General features: G+C 34.7%; 2 protein-coding genes across 4 annotated transcripts; both read left to right on the top strand.

Moving 5' to 3' along the window:
* The first annotated feature begins 1004 nt into the window (after positions 1-1004).
* sac3d1 (SAC3 domain containing 1) lies at positions 1005-5832 on the top strand. The gene is made up of 4 exons (XM_073823644.1): positions 1005-1035; positions 2329-2701; positions 2780-3056; positions 5282-5832. Exons 1-4 carry the CDS (start codon positions 1025-1027, stop codon positions 5743-5745), a joined length of 1125 nt encoding a protein of 374 aa, XP_073679745.1. The 5' UTR covers positions 1005-1024; the 3' UTR covers positions 5746-5832.
* Positions 5833-7998: 2166 nt separating this feature from the next.
* mrgbp (MRG/MORF4L binding protein) lies at positions 7999-19898 on the top strand. 3 transcript variants are annotated; one of them, XM_073823330.1, is made up of 6 exons: positions 7999-8184; positions 8697-8818; positions 13081-13162; positions 13255-13329; positions 13538-13686; positions 19565-19726. In XM_073823330.1, exons 1-6 carry the CDS (start codon positions 8049-8051, stop codon positions 19580-19582), a joined length of 582 nt encoding a protein of 193 aa, XP_073679431.1. In that variant the 5' UTR covers positions 7999-8048; the 3' UTR covers positions 19583-19726. The 3 variants fall into 3 exon arrangements, with proteins under 3 accessions (XP_073679431.1, XP_073679432.1, XP_073679430.1); XM_073823331.1 differs by having other exon boundaries at positions 8002-8184; positions 13538-13574; positions 19565-19787; XM_073823329.1 differs by lacking the exon at positions 13538-13686 and having other exon boundaries at positions 8006-8184; positions 19565-19898.
* The last annotated feature ends 560 nt before the right edge of the window (positions 19899-20458 follow it).

Here is a 20458-nt window from a genome sequence, read left to right as displayed (position 1 = left end):
GGAAAGTTTTTTTTATTATTATAATTACTATTATTATTATTATTATCAATATTTAAAACAGTTGATTTTTTTTAGGATTCTTTGAATAGAAAGATCCAAACATCAGCATTTATCTGAAATAAAAAGCTTTTGCAACATTTTTTTTTTTTTTTGGGAAAATAAATTATAGAAATTAATACTTTTATTTGGATGCTTTACATTGATCAGAAGTGATGATAAAGACATTTATAATGTTATGAAAGATTTCTTATTAGATAAATGTTATACTTCTTAACCTTATATTAAAAACTAAACCTGTTTTTTTTTAGCAGCAAATCAGAATGTTAGAATAATTTCTGAAGGATCAGTAATGCTAAAAAATCAGCTTTGAAATAGGAATACAATAATAAATTATGTTTTAAAATGTATTCAAATAGAAAACAGTTATTTTAAATAGTAAAAATATTTCAGAATTGTACTGTTTTTGCTGTACTTTGGATTAAATAAATGCAGGCTTGGTGAGCAGAAAAGACTTCTTTAAAAAGAAACATTAAATACCTTACTAAAACTTTTGACTGGTAGTGTATGTAGAAATATTTGATACCATACTTACATTTTATTAATAACTTTAAAGTCCTTTACATCTATGAATTACTGCTAACTGAACTGATTGTGAAGTGAATTATGTATTAAATAACTGGTAATTTAAGATATGCAATACACTTTTAATAAATAAATAACCATAATAAAATTCCATTAAAAAATATAAAGTTTCAGTTTTTGAGAAAATTTGCACATGCTTATAAAATAAACTCAAGCTGTGAGTGTTTTTTTTTTTTTTTTTTTTTTTGGTATGCTTCAAGCCAAAGTCCTTTTAAGACTGGTATTCTATAGTCTTTGTTCAAGCATAATAAATATTATGTAGCACTTATCGGATATGACGTACAATTACATGAAAACTGGCGACCAATCGGAGCTGTCTTTACGGCAAGTGACGTCTGAGTTGTGCTCTACTCGGCCAATGATGAACAGAACCAGAACAGCCATGAGCAGCGAGTGAGTAACCCAAAAGCTTGTTTTTGTTTTGATAAACGCTCAATGATATGCCATTAACACGTTATATTTATATACCAATCAGAAAGCTTAACTGTTAACCATTAAATATAAAGAGTATCCGCAGTCAGAAACGGTCTTCGCTTGATGTGATAAAGCTAATGTCATAACAGTATAAAGCAGTCAGGAAAGAGAAAAAATTGTTCAGAAAGGTTGCAGTGAGCATCTTACAGACCCTCCTTCTGCAATACTGGAAACTTACGGGGAAATATGCTTTTTTTAAAAAAACAATATATGTTTGTATTATGAAAATTTATTACAATTTAGTTTTAGTTTTACATTTATTTCTATTTTAATACATAGACTAATTTTATGTTTTTCTGTATACAGTTAAAGTCAAAAGTTTAAATTCACCTTGCAGAATCTGAAAAATGTTATTTCATTTAACCAAAATAAGAGGGATCATTCAAAATGCATGTTATTTTTTATTTAGTACTGACCTGAATAAGATACTTTACAGAAAAGATGTTTACGTATAGTCCACAAGACAAAATAAAGAGTTGAATTTGTAAAAATGACCTTGTTCAAAAATTTACATACACTTGATTCTTAATACTGTCACTGTGTTAGCTAAATGATCCACAGCTTTGTTGTTGCTGTTCAAGAGTTCCTTGTTTGTCCTGAACAGTTAACCCACCCTCTGCTCTTCAGAAAAATCCTTCAGGTCCTACAAATTCTTGGGGTTTTTGAGCATTTTTGTGTATTTGAACCCTTTCCAACAATGACTGTATGATTTTGAGATCCATCTTTTCACACTGAGGACAACTGAGGGACTCATATGCAACTATTACAGAAGGCTCAAACGTTCACTGATGCTTCAGAAGTAAAAACAATGCGTTAAGAGCCAGGGGGTGTAAACTTTTGAACAGAATGAAAATGTGTACATTTTTCTTATTTTGCTTAAATATCATATCTTGTCATTTAGTACTGCCCTTCAGAGGCTACAGAAGATACGTACATGTTTGCCAGAAGAGAAAATAAGTCAAATTTACCCTGATCTTCAAATCAAAAAGTTTTCACCCCTGGCTTAATGCATCAGTGAGTGTTTGAACTGTGTTTGAGTCCCTCAGTTGTCCTCAGTGTGAAAAGATGGATCTCAAAATCACACAGTCATTGTTGGAAAGAGTTCAAATACACAAAAATGCTGAAAAACCAAAGAGTATGTGGGTCCTGAAAGTTTTTTTTGTCATACACTATAAAGCTATTTCTATTTTCTCTGTCTTGTTTAATGTTCAGGTGGCATCACTCTATGAGGGGCCGAGGACACTGGCATAAGGAACAGGGTCGAGCGAACAGGGAGCGGGTGGTAGAGCAGAAAGCTGAAGCCTCAGTGCCTCATGGCACCTGTATGACTATGTGTCCTGCCTATGAATTACGCCAGCGGGAAGCACAGAATCGTCTGCACAGGTTTGAGATGGTGGCCGGCACAGAGCGGGATCGTTTGCCACGTGCTGATGACTCACGTGCCGTCAAAGAGTATTCAAGACCTGCTGCGGGAAAAGACTCCGCGAGAGCCAGTGACCTTAGACCGCCATCTGTGCTTTTAAAGACTGTGCATTACCTAGTTGATGACATTGCAGTTTCCTCTACTTTTCAGCCATGGACGGAGGTGTGGAAATGGCATTTTGTCATGTCTTTATCTGTAATATGATAGCCTTTTTAAGCCTGTCTTGTTTATGACCCACAGGTCTACAGTTTTGTGTTTGACCGTCTGCGTAGCATTCGGCAGGATATGATTATCCAGCGGGTGTCTGGGCCGGACTGTGTGGCCGTGCTGGAGAAAAGTGTGCGTTTCCTTCTCTACGCCTCCTACAGACTCTGCGGGCAGCAACTTCAGTATTTTGACCCACGCATCAATGACACTCATCTGCAGGAATGCTTGAGCTGGTTGCTGGAGAGCTACAGAGATGGGAAGCACCAGCATCAAGAGGAGTTTCAGGCACTGAGTCTTCTATATAACTTGGGTAAGTGAGGAGGCTGCTATAGTTAGCTTACCCAAAAATGAAAATTCTGTCATCAGTTACTCACCGTCATATTGTTCCAAACCCGTAAAACCTTCGTTCATCTTTGGAACACAAATTAAGATATTTTTGATGAAATCCAAGAGCTTTCTGACCTTGCATAGACGGCAACACAATTGACACGTTCAAGGCCCAGAAAGGTAGTAAGGGCATTGTTAAAATTTTGTATCAATAGGTTTCAAACAGTATGACTAAAATCTTATACGAGGCAAAATCTGCTAAGGAGTTATAATGGAGCAAGATTTTTAACAAGTTATTTATTTATTTATTTCACTATTGGGTCATTCCGGGTCAAATCGACCAAATTTTAGAAACTTCCTTGGATCAAATTTTCGATTTTGCTAATATATATATATTTTTAAGAAAGATAGACATGTATAGTCTTGAAAGCCAAAATATTAAATATAATGGATGAATTTTTACTGAGGAATCCACTATTTTGTAGAGGGAGGTCAAAATGGTTTTCACCTAAGATTCAGAGCCGAATTACAGGGGGTTAAAAAATGACTTCAGAAGGATGGCGGCATCATGATGGTATTTTTACAAAGAGATTCGTAGGTCTGTTAGTAAAATCTGTTGACTTTACCAATCTTTGTTGCTTTATGTGCCAATAATGTCCATTCAAAAATGGGGAAAGAGCACTTTTCAAGCTTTTCTACAAAGTTTTCATGCCTGTAACTGAAGAAGTATTAAAGATATCTTAATATGATTTTGGGTTTTTACAAACTTTTGGCATCTTCATTTTTAAAGCCCTATGAGATTTGGTTCCAGAGATACTGGTATTTCAATATGGCTCCAGGAGTAAATTGTTAAATTCTATATATTTTCAGTGGTCAGAAACCAAATGTAGGTCAGTTTGCTAAAATATAAGACTTATTTTTATTTTTAAAGAGAAATGTCTGAAGAACAAATAATGTTGAAACTAGAAGTGTATCTCGTTTCCTTCTGTCAAAACAACTGCATTAAATATAGCTGTCTGAGTGCCATAAATATTCTGTTTTCGTAAGTTTGCGTGCCTATAACTCAAGAAGTATTAAAGATATACAATATCAATACAATACAATAGATTCTAGTTCTTAATTAACTTTTCTTTTACAATCTTCATTTTCAAGGCCCTACATCATTAAATCCCAGAGATACGGGGATCTCAATATGGCTTTATGTCCAGATGTTCAATATTACCCATTTTCAGTGGTTGAAAACCAAATATTGGTCACTCTGTAAAGTATACAGCCGATACTAATTGTATTTAAAGCTTAATGTGTGAAGAATAAGTAATGTTGAAACTAGAAATGCATCTTGTTTCCAAAACAATTGTATAGGACATACCGGTTTGAGTGTCATAAATATTCTTTTTTTCAAAATTTGCATGCCTGTAACTCAAGAAGTATTAAAGTTATCTTAATATGACTTTAGATTCCTCAGAAACTTAACTTTTTGAGTTATAGGCACGCAAACATTGGAAATAGAGAACTTAAGCCACTCAGACAGGTATGTTTAATTCTGTTGTCTTGACAGAAAGAAACAAGATACATTTCTAGTTTCAATTATTTGTTCTTCAGATATTCCTCTTTAAAAAAAAAAAAAAAGTATCATATCATATTTTTGCAAAGTGACCGACTTTGGTATTTGTGTATAATGTGTAAAATTTTATGATTTACTCCTAGAGCCATATTAAAAATCCAAAATGTCTGGAACTGAACCATACAGGGCCTTATAAATGAAGATGCCAAAAGGAAAGTTTGTTAAGACCCAACATCGAAAACAGCGTTGAGATATCTTTAATACTTCTTGAGTTACAGGCATGCAAACTTTGTCGAAAAAACCTGAAAAGTGCTGTTTCCCCATTTTCCTCATCTTTCTAAAGTCATTTTAACCCCCTATAATTTGGCTCTGAATCTCAGGTGAAAATGGCCATTTTGACCCCTCTCTAATTGTATTGTAATTGTAATTTACTTAGTAAATGTTCATCCATGACATTTAATATTTTTCATCACTATACATGCTTATCTTTCTTCAGAAAAAAAATATTAGCAAAATAATACATTGGAGCTGGAGTCATCTGGTTGAGTTGACATGGAATGACCCTATGGTCAAAAAAAAACAACACTTATGGAGTTCCAACGGAGATAGACAGATAAACTTTCACACCTTTTTTATGCTTTCAGGTTCAACTCAAGCCATTCAACATGTTCTTGAGCTGCCTGAGAGAATACGCAGCTCTCCAGCTGTTCAGCTAGCTCTGGCTGTGAGCAGAGCACATATGGAACGCAACCCAGTTCGGCTCCTCCGTCTAGCCAAGAAACTAGATTTCATTCAGATTTGCGCCGTCCATCGACACCTGCTGCCCTGCAGGAAAGACCTGCTCTTGCTCTACAGTCATGGACACAGCAGCCGCAACTGCCGCTACCCGCTCCAGAGACTGGCGCACCTCCTCTTTCTGAAAGACACGCTGGCTGCTGCGCTGTGCGAGGTGTACGGCGTAAACGTCACTGGAGAGTGGGTGAACTTCTCGAAGAGCTCCTTCATTGATGCTCTGTCTGGAGATCTGCAGTGCAGACGTATGCATGAGCCGCTGGATGACGAGCAGTGGAACTGTTCTGCTGGCAGTGTGATTCATGGCTGTGCCTGAAAACTTTTTTATTTATTTATTTTTTGATCATGTCATGTTCATATTCTTTTAATAATAAATATTTCAGAACAATTTCCCACTTCTGAATTGGTCCAAAAACCTGTGGTCATTTTCAGTTAAGTTTTCATACAATTGAGGTCCAAAGTTTATGTCTCCGTTTCAGAATCTACAAAAAGTTAATTATTTTACCAAAACATGAGGGATCATACAAAATGCATGTTATTGTTTATTTAGTACTGACCTGAATAAGATATTTCACGTAAAAGGTGTTTACAAATGTGACCCTGGACCACAAAACCAGTCATAAGGTTAAATTTTACAAAACTGAGATGTATACATCATATGAAAGCTCAATAAATAAGCTTTCTATTGATGTATGGTTTGTTAGGATAGGACAATATTTGGCCGAGATACATCTATTTGAAAATCTGGAATCTAAGGGTGCAAAAAAATCAAAATGCTGAGAAAATCACCTTTAAAGTTGTCCAAATTAGGTTCTTAACAATGCATATTACTAATCAAAAATTACATTTTGATATATTTATAAAAGGAATTTTACAAAAAAATCTTCATGGAACATGATCTTTACTTAATTTCCTAATGATTTTTGGCATAAAAGAAAAATCAATAATTTTGACCCAAGCAATGTATTTTTGGCTATTGCTACAAATATACCCCAGCGACTTAAGACTGGTTTTGTGGTCCAGGGTCACATATAATCCACAAGAGGAAATAATAGTTGAATACATACGCTTGATTCTTAATACTGTGCTGTTACCTGAATGATCCACAGCTGTTTTTTGTTTAGTGATAGTTGTTCATGAGTCCCTTGTTTGTCCTGAACAGTTAAACTGCCCGATGTTCTTCAGAAAAGTCTTTCATTTCCCACAAATTCTTTGGTTTTCCAGCATTTTTGTGTATTTGAACCCTTTCCAACAATGACATTGATTTTGAGAACCATCTTTTCACACTGAGGACAACTGAGGGACTCATATGCAACTATTACAGAAGGTTCAAACACTCACTGATGCTCCAGAAGGAAAAACAATGCATTAAGAGCTGGGAGTCGGGGTGGGTGGGTAAAATTCTAAAATTTCAGAATTTTACATTCTGAAAACTTTTGAACAGAATGTAGATGTGTACATGAAATATTTTTTCATTTAGCACTGCCCTTTAGAAGATACAGAAGATATTTAAATGTTTTCCAGAAGAGAAAATAAGTTAAATTACCCTTATCTTCAAACCCCACAGTGTTTGCAGTGTTTGAACCTTCTGTAATAGTTGCATTTGAGTCCCTCAGTTGTCCTCAGTGTGAAAAGATGGATCTCAAAATCATACAGTCATTGTTGGAAAGGGTTCAAATACACAAAAATGCTGGAAAACCAAAGAATATTTGGGACCAGAAGAATTTTTATGAAGAGCAGCAGGCAGTTTAACTGTTTAGGAATATATTTCATATTATAATATATTTCGTAATATATTTATATATCATTTTGTGAATTTTTTTTGTAGTGTCGACTTTATCCGCCATACATATAACGTAATTTATTAATCTTAATTTATTGATGTAATATTAAAACTACATATTTATTACACCAAAACTACACATCAAAGGATATGAAACTGAAAGACAATAAATAGATGCTCTTAAAGGACATTTTTATTTAGTGCTGTTAAACGATTAATAGCGTTCAAAATAAAAGTTTTTGTTTACATAATATGTGTGTATGTTATGTATATATAAATACACATACAGTATATATTTTAAAACTATTTATATGTATATATTTACGTATATATTTTTTATTAATATAATTAATATTATATATACATACATTTAATATGCACACATAACGTTTTATATACATAATAAATATGCACAGTACACATTTATTGTGTAAATAAAAACTTTTTATTAAGATGCGATTTGATAAAAAAAATTTCATGATGTTTCCAATTTTGTCTTTGCACAAATTCCGTAGAATGGCCCATATGAACAACAACAGGCTATTATGTATTATTATATTAGCAAACCCCTGCAAGTAAAAGAGTCCCATTCTGATAGATAGATAGATAGATAGATAGATAGATAGATAGATAGATAGATAGATAGATAGATAGATAGATAGATAGATAGATAGATCTGAAGTAAACAATAAATAAAACTAGCACAGAATAAATGTATAATAATCTGTTATGTTTCTTTGATCGATGTATTGAGTCCTGTGGTGATGAACTAGACCTGCAGCAGTGAGTGAGAGTGAGGCATCTCTGAGTGTGTGTTACTGCCTTACTGCAGAAACATGGGGGAAGCGGAGACTGTGCCGTCCGACGAAAAACAAGCAGAAACCGGCATCTGCACCGCCGAGGAATCGATTGTATGGAGTCAAGAAGTAGAAGTGTGTCTTTTTCACGCAATGCTAGGTCATAAACCCGTAGGTAAGATCAATTAGTTCTTGATTTATTTGAATAACAGGCCTTCATCTCCACACGTGAAACAATATAACACCATAAATAAGACCATGTGCTCCTTTTTACCTTTTACGTATCTGAAATCAATTAATAATGCAGTTATTTAATCACACAAATACAATTTGAAAATACCGATAAAGCTATTAGAATTAATTTAAGTGTTTTTAGTGACTCTTCAATGAGCTTTATCGAGTCTAGTCGCTAACGGTAACTGTTATAATGTAACATAGTGACTGCATGTTCGGCTTTGTTACAGATTTGAGATATATTGTAGACTTTTGTTGAATTTGACTATTTTTTAAATCAATAATATTGTGTTTATGGAGGGAGTATAGCAGGTAATGTGTGTTGACGTTAGCAAACATTAGCGCGGCTGCTAATAGCACGATAGCATTATGGCTAGGCTAATTTACAGTAACACAAAGGTGTTTTCTGTGCTGTAAGTAGAATGTCTTTGTGAAATTGTCTCATGTTTTCAGGAGTGAACCGTCATTTCCACATGATCTGTATTCGCGATAAATTCAGTCAGAACATTGGCAGGCAGGTGTCATCTAAAGTCATCTGGGATCACCTCAGCACCATGTATGATATGCAGGCACTGGTAAGACAACTCATCTCATGCTTTCTTGGGAATATAAAACTTGAGATGAGATTTATTCACTGCATGCATCGTACATCACAATAAAATATTATATGTGGCATTTTATAAGTCCACACTGAAAAATGTGATTTTTAAAACAGAAATACTGCATTATTTCTAAACCCTAGAAATAATTAAAGTTGTAGTTTTTTACAGGTTTATGATTTACAGGTATGTGCCAAAAAATTTGAATATCGAGGGAAAGTCCGTTTATTTCAATAATTTGTTTCAAAAAGTGAAACTTGTATGTTATATTAGTTCACTACACACAAATTGAAATATTTCAAGCCTTTATTTGTTTTAATTTTAATAATTATGGATTAAAGATAAAAAAAAAACAGTATTTCACAAAATTAGAATATCATGACAAAGTTCTACATTGTAGGCTCCCTGTGGCCCAATCTAATCTAATCTAGGTTTCCTTAGCCTTTAAATTGTCTCAGTCTGGCTTAGTAGCTTCAGAATCATGGGGAAGACTGCTGACTTGACGGTTGCGCAGAAGACCCTCATTGACACCCTCCATAAGGAGGAAAAATCTCAAAAGGCAATTGCAAAAGAAGCTGGATGCTCACAGCGCACAGTATTGAAGTATATTAACAGAGTGTTAAGAGGAAGGGAAAAATGTGGCCGGAAAGGTGCACAAGTGACAGGGATAACCGTAGCCTTGAGAGGATTGTCAAGCAAGGGCGATTCAGAAATCTGAGGGAGCTTCATAAGGAGTGGACTGAGGCTGGTGTCAGTGCATCAAGAACCACCACATACAGACGTCTGCGTGACATGGGCTACAGCTGGAGAATTCCATGCATCAAGCCACTCCTGATCCAAAAACAACGTCAGAAGCGTCTGTGCTGGGCTAAAGAGAAAAAGTACTGGTCTGTTGCCCAGTGATCTCAAGTCCTGTTTTCAGATGAAAGCAAATTTTGCATTTCATTTGGAAATCAAGGTCCCAGAGTCTGGAGGAAGACCGGAGAGGCACAAAAGTCAAGCTTCTTAAAGTCCAGTGTGAAGTTTCCACAGTCAGTGATGGTTTGGGGAGCATGTCATCTGCTGGTGAGGGTCCACTGTCTTTTATCAAGTCCACAGTCAACGCAGCTGTCTACCAGGAAATCTTAGAGCACTTCATGCTTCCTGCTGCTGACAAGCTTTTTGGAGATGATGATTTTATTTTCCAGCTGGATTTGGCACCTGCCCACAAAGCCAAAACTACCAGCACCTGCTTTAATAGCCATGGAATAACTGTACTTGATTGGCCGGCAAACTCGCCTGACTTAAACGCCATTGAAAATCTATGAGGTATCGTCAAAAGGAAGATGAGGGAACAGAGACCCCGAAATGCAGACGAGCTGAAGGCCAATATCAAAGCAACTTGGGCTACCATAACACCTCAACTGTGTCAAAGACTGATCGCCTCCATGCCACGCCGCCTTGATGCTGGAATTAGTGCAGAAGGAGGCCCAACAAAGCACTGAGGACATTAACACACTTTTCAGAAGGCCAACATGTGTTTAAGATCCTTTTTTTATTGGTCACATGAAATTTTCAAATTTTGTGAAATACTGGATTTTTTTTTTCTTTAATCCATAATCATCAAACTTAAAACAAATAAAAGCTTGAAATATTTCACTTTGTGTTTAGTGAACTAATATAACAAGTCTCACTATTTGAAACGAATTATTGAAATAAATGGACTTTCCCTCGATATTCTAATTTTTTTGGCACATACCTTAATAACTAATAACAAATGTATTTAAGATTCTGCACTAGGTCACTAATCAAATAAGCACATTTATGATAGTCAAATGCAGTGTTGGGGGTAACGCATTACAAGTAATGGAAGTTACGTAATAATATTACTTTTCCAAGTAACTAGTAAAGTAACGCATTACTTTTTAATTGACAAGAAAATATCTGAGTTACTTTTCCCCCCCATTTATTGATTAAAAGCTCTATTGTCCCCATGTTGAGAAAAATCATGAGTAAGATGTTACTTTAGTTCTAGAATAAATGTGAACATGCATTTAATTCATCTCACTCACTAAAAAAACCCCAGATACAGTATTCTTCAAAATGAATAAAAACGCAAACCTGCAATAATTAAATATGTTAAATAATACAAATATCCTTTATGTATTTAATCCCATTTTATTAACCGATGTCTTTGCTGCCGACCTTCGATGATCCAATTCATCCACACTAATAAGCTAAAATTACTCAAGATAATCTAACATTTTTCCTTTTTTTTTTTTTTTTACTGCTGAAGAGTTGACATTTTGTCTTCTGTGGTCTACTTTTCTCTAAGCCTGAGGCTTTTGGTGTGAAAAGGCTTTTACATTTGCCAAAAATAGAACTTTTTATATTAAAAGCAAACAAGCAAGCCCTGCCCAGATTTAAAAAGTAACGCAAAAGTAATGTAACGCATTACTTTCCATAAAAAGTAACAAAGTAACGTAATTAGTTACTTTTTTCAGGGAGTAACTCAATATTGTAAAGCATTACTTTTAAAACAGTTCAGATGTTTAAATACCAAGACAGTATGATATATGTCTGTGTAACAACCACTCATTGTTACACAGATAATATAAATAATAAAAAAATGTTCAAATTAATTTGAAAAAAAAAAAAAAGCGCTAATATTGTGATGAACCCAGGGTCATTATAAAATGAAAATCATAAAAACATTTTTATTACTTGAATAAACGTTAACTAAAATAAGTCATTTTTAACTGGAATTAAATAAGTGCGGAATCATTTCAGCTAGTTTGTAAGGCAACATTACTCATTTTCATTTAGTTTAAATTAGTGTATTAAAATAACCAAAACTGAAATAAAACATTTAGACATATTTAAATATTCAGATGTACACATGACTAAAATGCAACAAAATGATGAAATCTTTACCTAAAATTAAATGAAAACTAAGAATATAATAAAAATATTTTTCAGAATATTAATAAAAATCCATAATAGTATCTCAGTTATACTAAAATAACACTGGATGGGCCAATCTATGTTAGAACAATAAACTGATCATCATAGTTTAGCATTTATTATACATTTTCTATTTTTAAAATCTTTTTGGAATATGTAGAAATATATTGTATATAATTCACAATATTTATTATCAGAAGTTATCACATACACTACCAGTCAAAACTTTTTAGCCAGTCTTTTCTGCTCACCAAGCCTAAGTACAAGATCCAAAGTACAGCAAAAACAGTAACATTTTGAAATATTTTTACTATTTAAAATAACTGTTTTCTATTTGAATATATTTTAAAATGTAATTTATTCCTGTGATCAAACCTGAATTTTTAGCCTCATTGCTTCAGTCACATGATCCTTCAGAAATCATTCTAATATTCTGATTTGCTGCTCGAAAACATTTATTATTATCATTATTATTATTATGTTGAATTTTTTTTTCAGATTTCTTTGATAAATATAAAGTTCAGAAGGACAGAATTTATCTAAAATAAAATTATGTAACATCATAAATGTCTTTATCATCACTTTTGATCAATTTAAAATATCCTTGCTAAATAAAAGTATTAATTTCTATAATTTCTTTCCTCCCCAAAAAATACAAGAAAATTATACGAAGCTTTTGAATGGTATAGTGTGTAATGTTACAAAAGCTTTTTATTTCAAATACATGCTGATCTTTGGATCTTTGTTCATCAAAGAATCCTAAAACAATATACTCGACTGTTCTAAATGTTGATGATAATAAAAATAATAATAATAATAATAAAAATGTTTCTTGAGCAGCAAATCAGCATATTAGAATGATTTCTGAAGGATCATATGACACTGAAGACTGGAATATTGATGCTGAAAATTTAGCATTGATCACAGGAATAAATTACATTTTAAAATATATTCAAATAAAAAGCCGTTATTTTAAATAGTAAAAATATTTCGAAATATTTCTGCTGTATTTTGGATCAAATAAATGCAGGCCTGGTGAGCAGAAGAGACTTTCTTAAAAAACATTAAAAATCTCACTGTCCAGAAACTTTGGTCTGGTAGTGAATGTACACATAAGGTCAGTCAAATAAAACCCTGTAGGGCTGATCAGGACCCCGGCATGAGCCCAGACCGTTGAATAACTCGTATCAGTTGACCACTTATCTTTTATTGCAACAGTTTCCAACATGTACAAATAAAGCTGATCCTACAATACCTCTCAAATCGAATCAGTAAATGACTTTTTGTTGCTGCAGCACGAATCAGAAATACTCCCGTTTCCCAACTCAGAGAAGAGCTTTGTCCTGCCTGAAGAGATCATACAGGATGTCAAGGAAGGTGAGGCACTCTTAGTTTCTGTGCTGTGATCTACAGTTTTTTCGTTTGATTTTACTTATTCACCGAAAAGCTCCTTTTTTGTCTTTGCACAGGTAAAGTGGCATCTGAAGATGACGTGAAGGAGGAGTTCAAAGAAGAAAGTGACCCACCTGCAACCCACGAAGAAGGTTCTCTTCTCCTTCACTCTATTTATCTCATCTACTCACCCCTTTCTTTTTTCTTTCCCTCTCTCTCTCTCTCTTTTTTTCTTTTTGACGAAAGCCGTCTATTAAAACCTGCGTCATTGCATCACTTTTTATTTTTTTCTGGATCGTTCTCCAGTTGGCGTGAAGCTCAGCGTGGCTCACACTGGTCATTTGTGTCTCATTTTCAAAGGTCTGGGTCCCAGTATGGCTGGCCAGGATTTTGCGAGGTATGGACAGAAGAAAACGTTTCGCTCTGTTCCAAAACTCCAGCTTGAGCTCAGTACAGACCAGCTCATTACCAGAGGCCTCTGTAGACAGCCTTCAGAGACCTCTGACCATGTGCGTCTTTCTCTCCGTCTTTCTTTCGCTGTCCTTCCTTCTCTTTCTCTTTTGTCTTTTTTTATGTGTTCAAATCGTCTTTAAAGTTGTCCAAATGAAGTTCTTAGCAATGCATATTACTAATCAAAAATTAAGTTTTTATATAGTTTTTATATATTTACAGTAGGAAATTTACAAAATTGCTACAAATATACCCGTGCTACTTAAGGTTTTGTGGTCCAGGTTCACATATTAGCTTTATAAACTACTGACTTTGAACCCTCAACATTTATTGCATTGCAATTTATTGCGGTATCTAAAAAGAAAAAAAAAACAAAAAACAAATGAAGACTTTGGAAAAAAAAAAAGATAATTTTTTACATTTTAAAGTTAAATTCTTCTATCTAATGCACTTTGAGAGATCAAAATTAAGAGCTCCAGCCCATGTTCTTAACTATGAAAACTTAAGTAAAAAAAAAAAGTGAGTTGACTCGTCTCTCTTTTTATTTGTGGTATACTGTCTCAGTCTAAATTACATTCTCACTGGTGTTTTAGGAAGCCAAACAAATTAGAATATAACAATAATTTTATATCATTGACAGTAATAGATATAAATTTTTAAAATCAGTTGCACTGTAAAATAAATGAAAAGAAATATTTCATAAGTATATTATTTTTGGTTTACACTACAGTAGAGAAATTACAATACTTCCTAATTTCTACACTTGAAAAAGATATTTTGAAGTTGGACTGCAGTAATGTTTCCCATTTTTAACTGCTAGCTGTCAGCAATTCACACTGCACTTTTAAGCTTTTACAGGGAGTGCAGAATTATTAGGCAAGTTGATATTCTTGTCATATTTTTTTCCCAAGCACATTTGAATAATTCCAAACCACATCAATCTTAATAACTACTATTCATTTTGTATTTAATTATTTATAATTGATATATAATTGTCCATGAAGGCTGGAAGTGAAAAACTCCTTATTTTCAGGTGTGCAGAATTATTAGGCACATTTTCTTTTACAGATAAAATGAGCCAAAAAAGAGATTTACCTCAGACTGAAAAGTCAAAAACTATTAAATGCCCATGAGAAGGATGCAATACTAATGCAATACTGCAATTTGCAAAGTTAAGGCATGACCACCGGACAGAAAAACGCTTGTTGCATCTGCATTGTCAGAACAAACAGGTGGAGGAGAAAAGATGCATGTTATTTGCAAAAAAGTAAGAATTAATGTTAAGAATCAGATATGAAACCATCAGGAACCATTTAGTCTCCAGTGCCACCGTTTTCCAGAACTGCAACCTACCTTGAGTCTCCAGAAGTGCAATGTGTCAGGTTCTCAGAGACTTTGCTTGGGCAAAAAATCCTAAAAAATGACCCTCAATTAATAAGAATAACATTCTGAAGTGTTGTGAAATACATAGAGATGGTTTTTTTCTAGGCTTTATAGACAGATGAGTTGAGAGTGACTCTTGAAGGTCCAGCACCACATCCTCTTGTAGCACTCTTTCAAGTTTATCCTCCAGAATCTGGCAGTAAGTTTTGGGACTTCAGTTTTAGTCCATCTCCTATCCTGAAATGTCTGTCTTGCAGAGAGGGACCAAAATAAACTCTTAAAACTTACTGCCAGATTCTGGAAAATATATTTTTGAAAGAGTGCTACAAGAGGATGTGGTGCTGGTCCTTCAAGAGCCACTCTCAACTCATCTGTCTATAAAGCCTAGAAAAAAACCATCTCTATGTATTTGACAATACTTCAGAATGTTATTCTTATTAATTGAGGGTCATTTTTTAGGATTTTTTGCCCAAGCAAAGTCTCTGAGAACCTGACACATTGCACTTCTGGAGACTCAAGGTAGGTTGCAGTTCTGGAAAACGGTGGCGCTGGAGACTAAATGGTTCCTGATGGTTTCATATCTGATTCTTAACATTAATTCTTACTTTTTTTGCAAATAACATGCATCTTTTCTCCTCCACCTGTTTGTTCTGACAATGCAGATGCAACAAGCGTTTTTCTGTCCGGTGGTCATGCCTTAACTTTGCAAATTGCAGTATTGCATTAGTATTGCATCCTTCTCATGGGCATTTAATAGTTTTTGACTTTTCAGTCTGAGGTAAATCTCTTTTTTGGCTCATTTTATCTGTAAAAGAAAATGTGCCTAATAATTCTGCACTCCCTGTATTTTGACAAAAAAAAAAAAACTCCAGCTTCAGCAGATGAATCTATTGCCAGATTATTACAACACAACCCGCCCAATTAATGCTCAAAACTAGGCCAGTTGTGTTTCGAGGGGGTAAAATACACGTTTGTTGGCAGAGTTCCCCTGGTAACATTTACATTCCAGGGGCTAAGATTTTATTTTATTAGAGTAGCTTCAACCCACGAACATGAAAAAACAACCCACGGCAACAGTGTTAAAGTAGCCCAATTCCCACAGAAAAACACAGACATGGCAACACTGAGCTTAAGTGAAAACAGGCTTACAAAAATGTCTCACTACAAATCTAGTAAACTGCTGTAATTATCTGCCACAAAAATAAAGCATAACTGGTGGCCAATGCCTTCCCAAGCATGCACTGTGAACGGAGTCGTTCTGAGGTGCAGAAAACACCGGATCACGAGCTTATCTCCTGTGTGAAGTGCATACTTTGCTTTGAAACGCACAGCGAAAAGAGACTTGATGAAGGGATTAAGCCATATTGTGCTTTCGGTTTTAGTTCATTTGACAGATAATGTGTCAACGCATAATGTCCTGAAACACGCTGTCTTAATATTTGGCGTAATTGTGGGGTTTGGAACAGAGTGCCAGTCCTAGTACCTGCTGCTTAAAAGGATTAGTTCACTTCCAGAACAAAGATTTACAGATAATGTACTCATCCCCTTGTCATCCAAGATGTTCATGTCTTTCTTTATTCAGTCGTAAAGAAATTGTTTTTTTTTTAGGAAAACATTTAGGGATTTCTCTCTATATAATGGACTTCTATGGTGCCCCCAAGTTTGAACTGGGTTTTATCTAGTAAAACGATTGGTTATTTTGGAAACAAATTGAAAATTTGTATACTTTTTAACCTCAAATGCTCCTCTGTGAGTCTGTGAGATCCGGGTCAATACAGTTGTATGTTGAAAAACTCCCATCTCATTTTCTTCCCCAACTTCAAAATCGTCCTACATCGCTGCAGATGTGCTGACCTAGTGTTTACAAAGTGCAAAGGTCAACAAACGCCCTTTACAAAAAAGGTAAAAAGTATATAAATATTAAATTTGTTTCAGAAAAAAAAAAACTGGATTAAAGCTGCATTTAATATAATTACTGAATTTTAAAGTTCAAACTTGGGAGCACCATATCCATTATATGGAGAGAAATCCTGAATTGTTTTCCTCAAAAGACATAATTTCTATACGACTGAAGAAAGAAAGACATGAGCATCTTGGATGACAAAGTGGTGAGTACATTATCTGTAAATTTTTGTTCTGGAAGTGCAACTTATCCTTTAAATTACTTAATGGTAGATTTTGGATTATTGGTGAACTACATTTGAACAAAGGCTTAAAGGAATAATTCACCCAAAAATTAATATTGTCGTCATCATTTACTCACCCAAAAGTTTCTTTCTTATGCTGAACACAAAAGAAGATATTTTGAAGAACTGAACAGTTGTTGGTCCCCATTGACTTACACTGTATGGAAAGAAATCCTATGGACCATCAACTGTTTGATTACCAGCATTCTTTAAAATACCTTATTTCATGCTCAACATAAGAAAGAACCGCATACAGGTTTGGAATGACACAAGGGTGAGTAAATGATGACAGAATTTTATTTTTGGGTGAACTATTTTAACTATTACATTTTGCTATAGACAATAGTGAGCTTTCAGTTGCTCATAAGCACATTTATAAAACCGGAAGTAGTTTTTAAGTGACTTCATTCATTTGGAAAATGCTAAAAATTATACCTTATTGGTACCAGGGATTATTTCTTGGGCTCAGCAAATAATTAAAGGGTTCTGCAGGGTTCCTTAAAGTTAAATTGATAAATAATTCTTAAAATATCTAAATGAAAACACAAGAAACATAAGGTTAAAAACATACAAGCTCGGTTTTACAGACGGGGCTTAGAGTAAGCCAGGATTAGGCCATAGTTTTATCAGCACATTTATGTAATTTTTTATAAACGTGCTTAGAAAAAACATTACTGGTGTGCATCTTAAGACGAAACAAAGGCACTGATATATTTTAGGGTCAGTAAGTGCACGTTTCTTTCATTTCAAACAGCTCAGACTTACATTTTAGTCTAGGACTAGGCTTAAGCCTTGTCTGTGAAACCTGGGGAATATGTGTTCTGATGCTGTATTTAGTTTTATTTTTCCTCAATACCTAATGGTTTTACTCCAGAACATGCAGTTCTTAATATATTTATATTTTGGGAGTATTATATTAATCATATATTATACTCCCAGTTTCTGTTAATTAAAGTATAAAAACAAGCAGCTTTGTCATAATTAGCACAGAAATACCAAAAATAGCTTATATGCGGGCTGTGGGTATTTATTTATTTATTTCATGGCAGAAGTATTTTTAGAAAGTAAGCACATTATTGGTGCTTGAGTTTCAGATGCTTTAGAACAGGGATCACCAAATCTGGACCTCGAGATCCATTTTCCTGCAGAGTTTAGCTCTTACCCTAATCAAACACACCTGAGCATGCTAATCAAGGTCTTCAGGATCATTAGAGAATCACAGGTAGGTGAGTGTGATCAGGGTTGGAGCTAAACTTTGGGGAACCCTGCTTTAGAAAAATACCTGAATTCTTAAGAAGGCAAATTATGCTGTCTTGTCAAAATGACACGTTATGTAAAGCTGGTTATGTAAATGTGGTTGACCTTTCTCTCAGCACTAATTAAGAGGATAGGTTTTAGAATAAAGTTAACTATAAATGGCAATATTATACAGTTGCAAAAAAAAATGTATTCAGCCCTTCCGAGACTGCAGTACTTTACAAATAAAAGGTTTTCTGTAGATCCAGGATTTTGTAAAAATTGCTTTCATAATGGTTTACTGGCATATAAAAAAGCGATAATGTTATCAATATATAATGTAATGTTTTTGAGTTATAGGATTTTTTAATAACACAGCTATGTCATAATTATTCAACCCCTATTTAACATAGCAGTTTTTAAGTCACTTATTTGTATGGTGGGGAATCAAATGATCTTAAAACACAATTAAGCCTTTAGAAAAACAGAACTAGCTTGACAGAACAGAACAAGTCAATAGAGCTCTCTCAAAATCTATAGAGAATATTGGTTTTTATTACATTAGAAGCTTGGCAATGTGAAAATCAAAGATTATCAGTGATCTGGAAGTTTTTTCAGGCAAGGAATAGGCCGAGACTGTAGTAGAGAGGCGACAGAAGCTTCTAGGTACTTACAGTTTTAAAGAATAAATGATTTTGCCCATAATTTGACTTTTGGGGGTTGAATAATTTAAAAAAATGAATGTTTAGCGCCAATTCAATTCAAAACAATATTTAATTAATTCAGTAGTTTAAAGATGCCTTTGTTTAATTGTCTTCATAAAATGTCTTGCAGGCCAAGGGGGTTGAATACTTTTGATTCCAACTGTAGACATGCAGTTAAAAGTGAAGTGTGTAGTTTATGTGAGCTTTATCTACCATTTTGTGTAAAAATAGGCCATTCTGCCACTTACTTTGACAATTGGTTAAGCTAATGTTTCATTTAGTGCAGAAACTACACAACACTTTTTCAATTATAGAAATTAATTTAGGTGGAAATATGTTTTTTTTCTTTTATAGTGGTTTTAATCTGGTTCTTTGTGTTCCCTTCTCCCACCCTTTTTCCCCCGTTTCCTCCCGTTTCCCTTCGTCAGGCAGCAATTCCTCCGTGAAGATGTCGGAGAGGTCGGGCAGCGGGCGCGAGAAAGAGAGAGAGCGGGCAGAGAGGGGGGGCTCAGGTGAGACGGGCAGCGGATCGAAAGAAGCAGCCGGGGAAAAAAGGAAGAGGAGCCGAGCCGTGGAGAAGGTGATGAACTCCAGCAACCCCTCCAGCCCTGGAGGAGCCAAGCGCCGCAGGACGTAGCCGCAGCTTGCAGCAGGACAACTTGGGACATCAGACATTTAAAAAGAACTGACTGAAAGAGGTGTAGCTAATATTGGTCGCACTAGAGCCAACGTTAAAGTGAAGTGACATGGCGTGCAGGGGATGCGAGAGGCGTTCCTGTGCTTTAAGCATTCTGAGCTGTTCACTGACAGACGGCGGGGAAAAATAGATGAAGGAAAGTCTTTGGCGGTTGTGTAGGATCAGATTAGACTGATGGGGAACGGATGGTAAGCAAATAAGCTGAGTTTGGAAACAAAACGCCAACTTTTTTTAAAAGGTTTCTGGGAATTTTAAATGGTAGCTTTATTTTATTTTTGTCGGAGTTGACGTTTTTTTGAGGTGGACCAGAGAATCAACTAGTTTGTTGTGTGATTTATTAGGACTTGCACTGCAAATAAGCTGAGCTAGACGTGTATGAAATAACGATTCTATTAGCCAATTAGACGGTCATTGATCAAATGCTTAGGAAATAGTGATGGATATTTGCACTGTTTCTGAGTTATGCTTCTTTGAAATATTTGACCGAGTGTGTGTTAAAACATATCAGGAGTATGTCCCTGATTAAAAAATTGATAGCGAACCATGCTGGTCTGATCTGGTCTTGACTTCTTAATTCCTGATCTGGCGATGAACAATATTTAATATTACAGAAGGTCTCTTTTTT

This window comes from Garra rufa, chromosome 18 (genome assembly GCF_049309525.1).
Source record: "Garra rufa chromosome 18, GarRuf1.0, whole genome shotgun sequence".
Classification (NCBI taxonomy): domain Eukaryota; kingdom Metazoa; phylum Chordata; class Actinopteri; order Cypriniformes; family Cyprinidae; genus Garra; species Garra rufa.
This window is presented reverse-complemented; position numbering and strand designations above follow the sequence as displayed.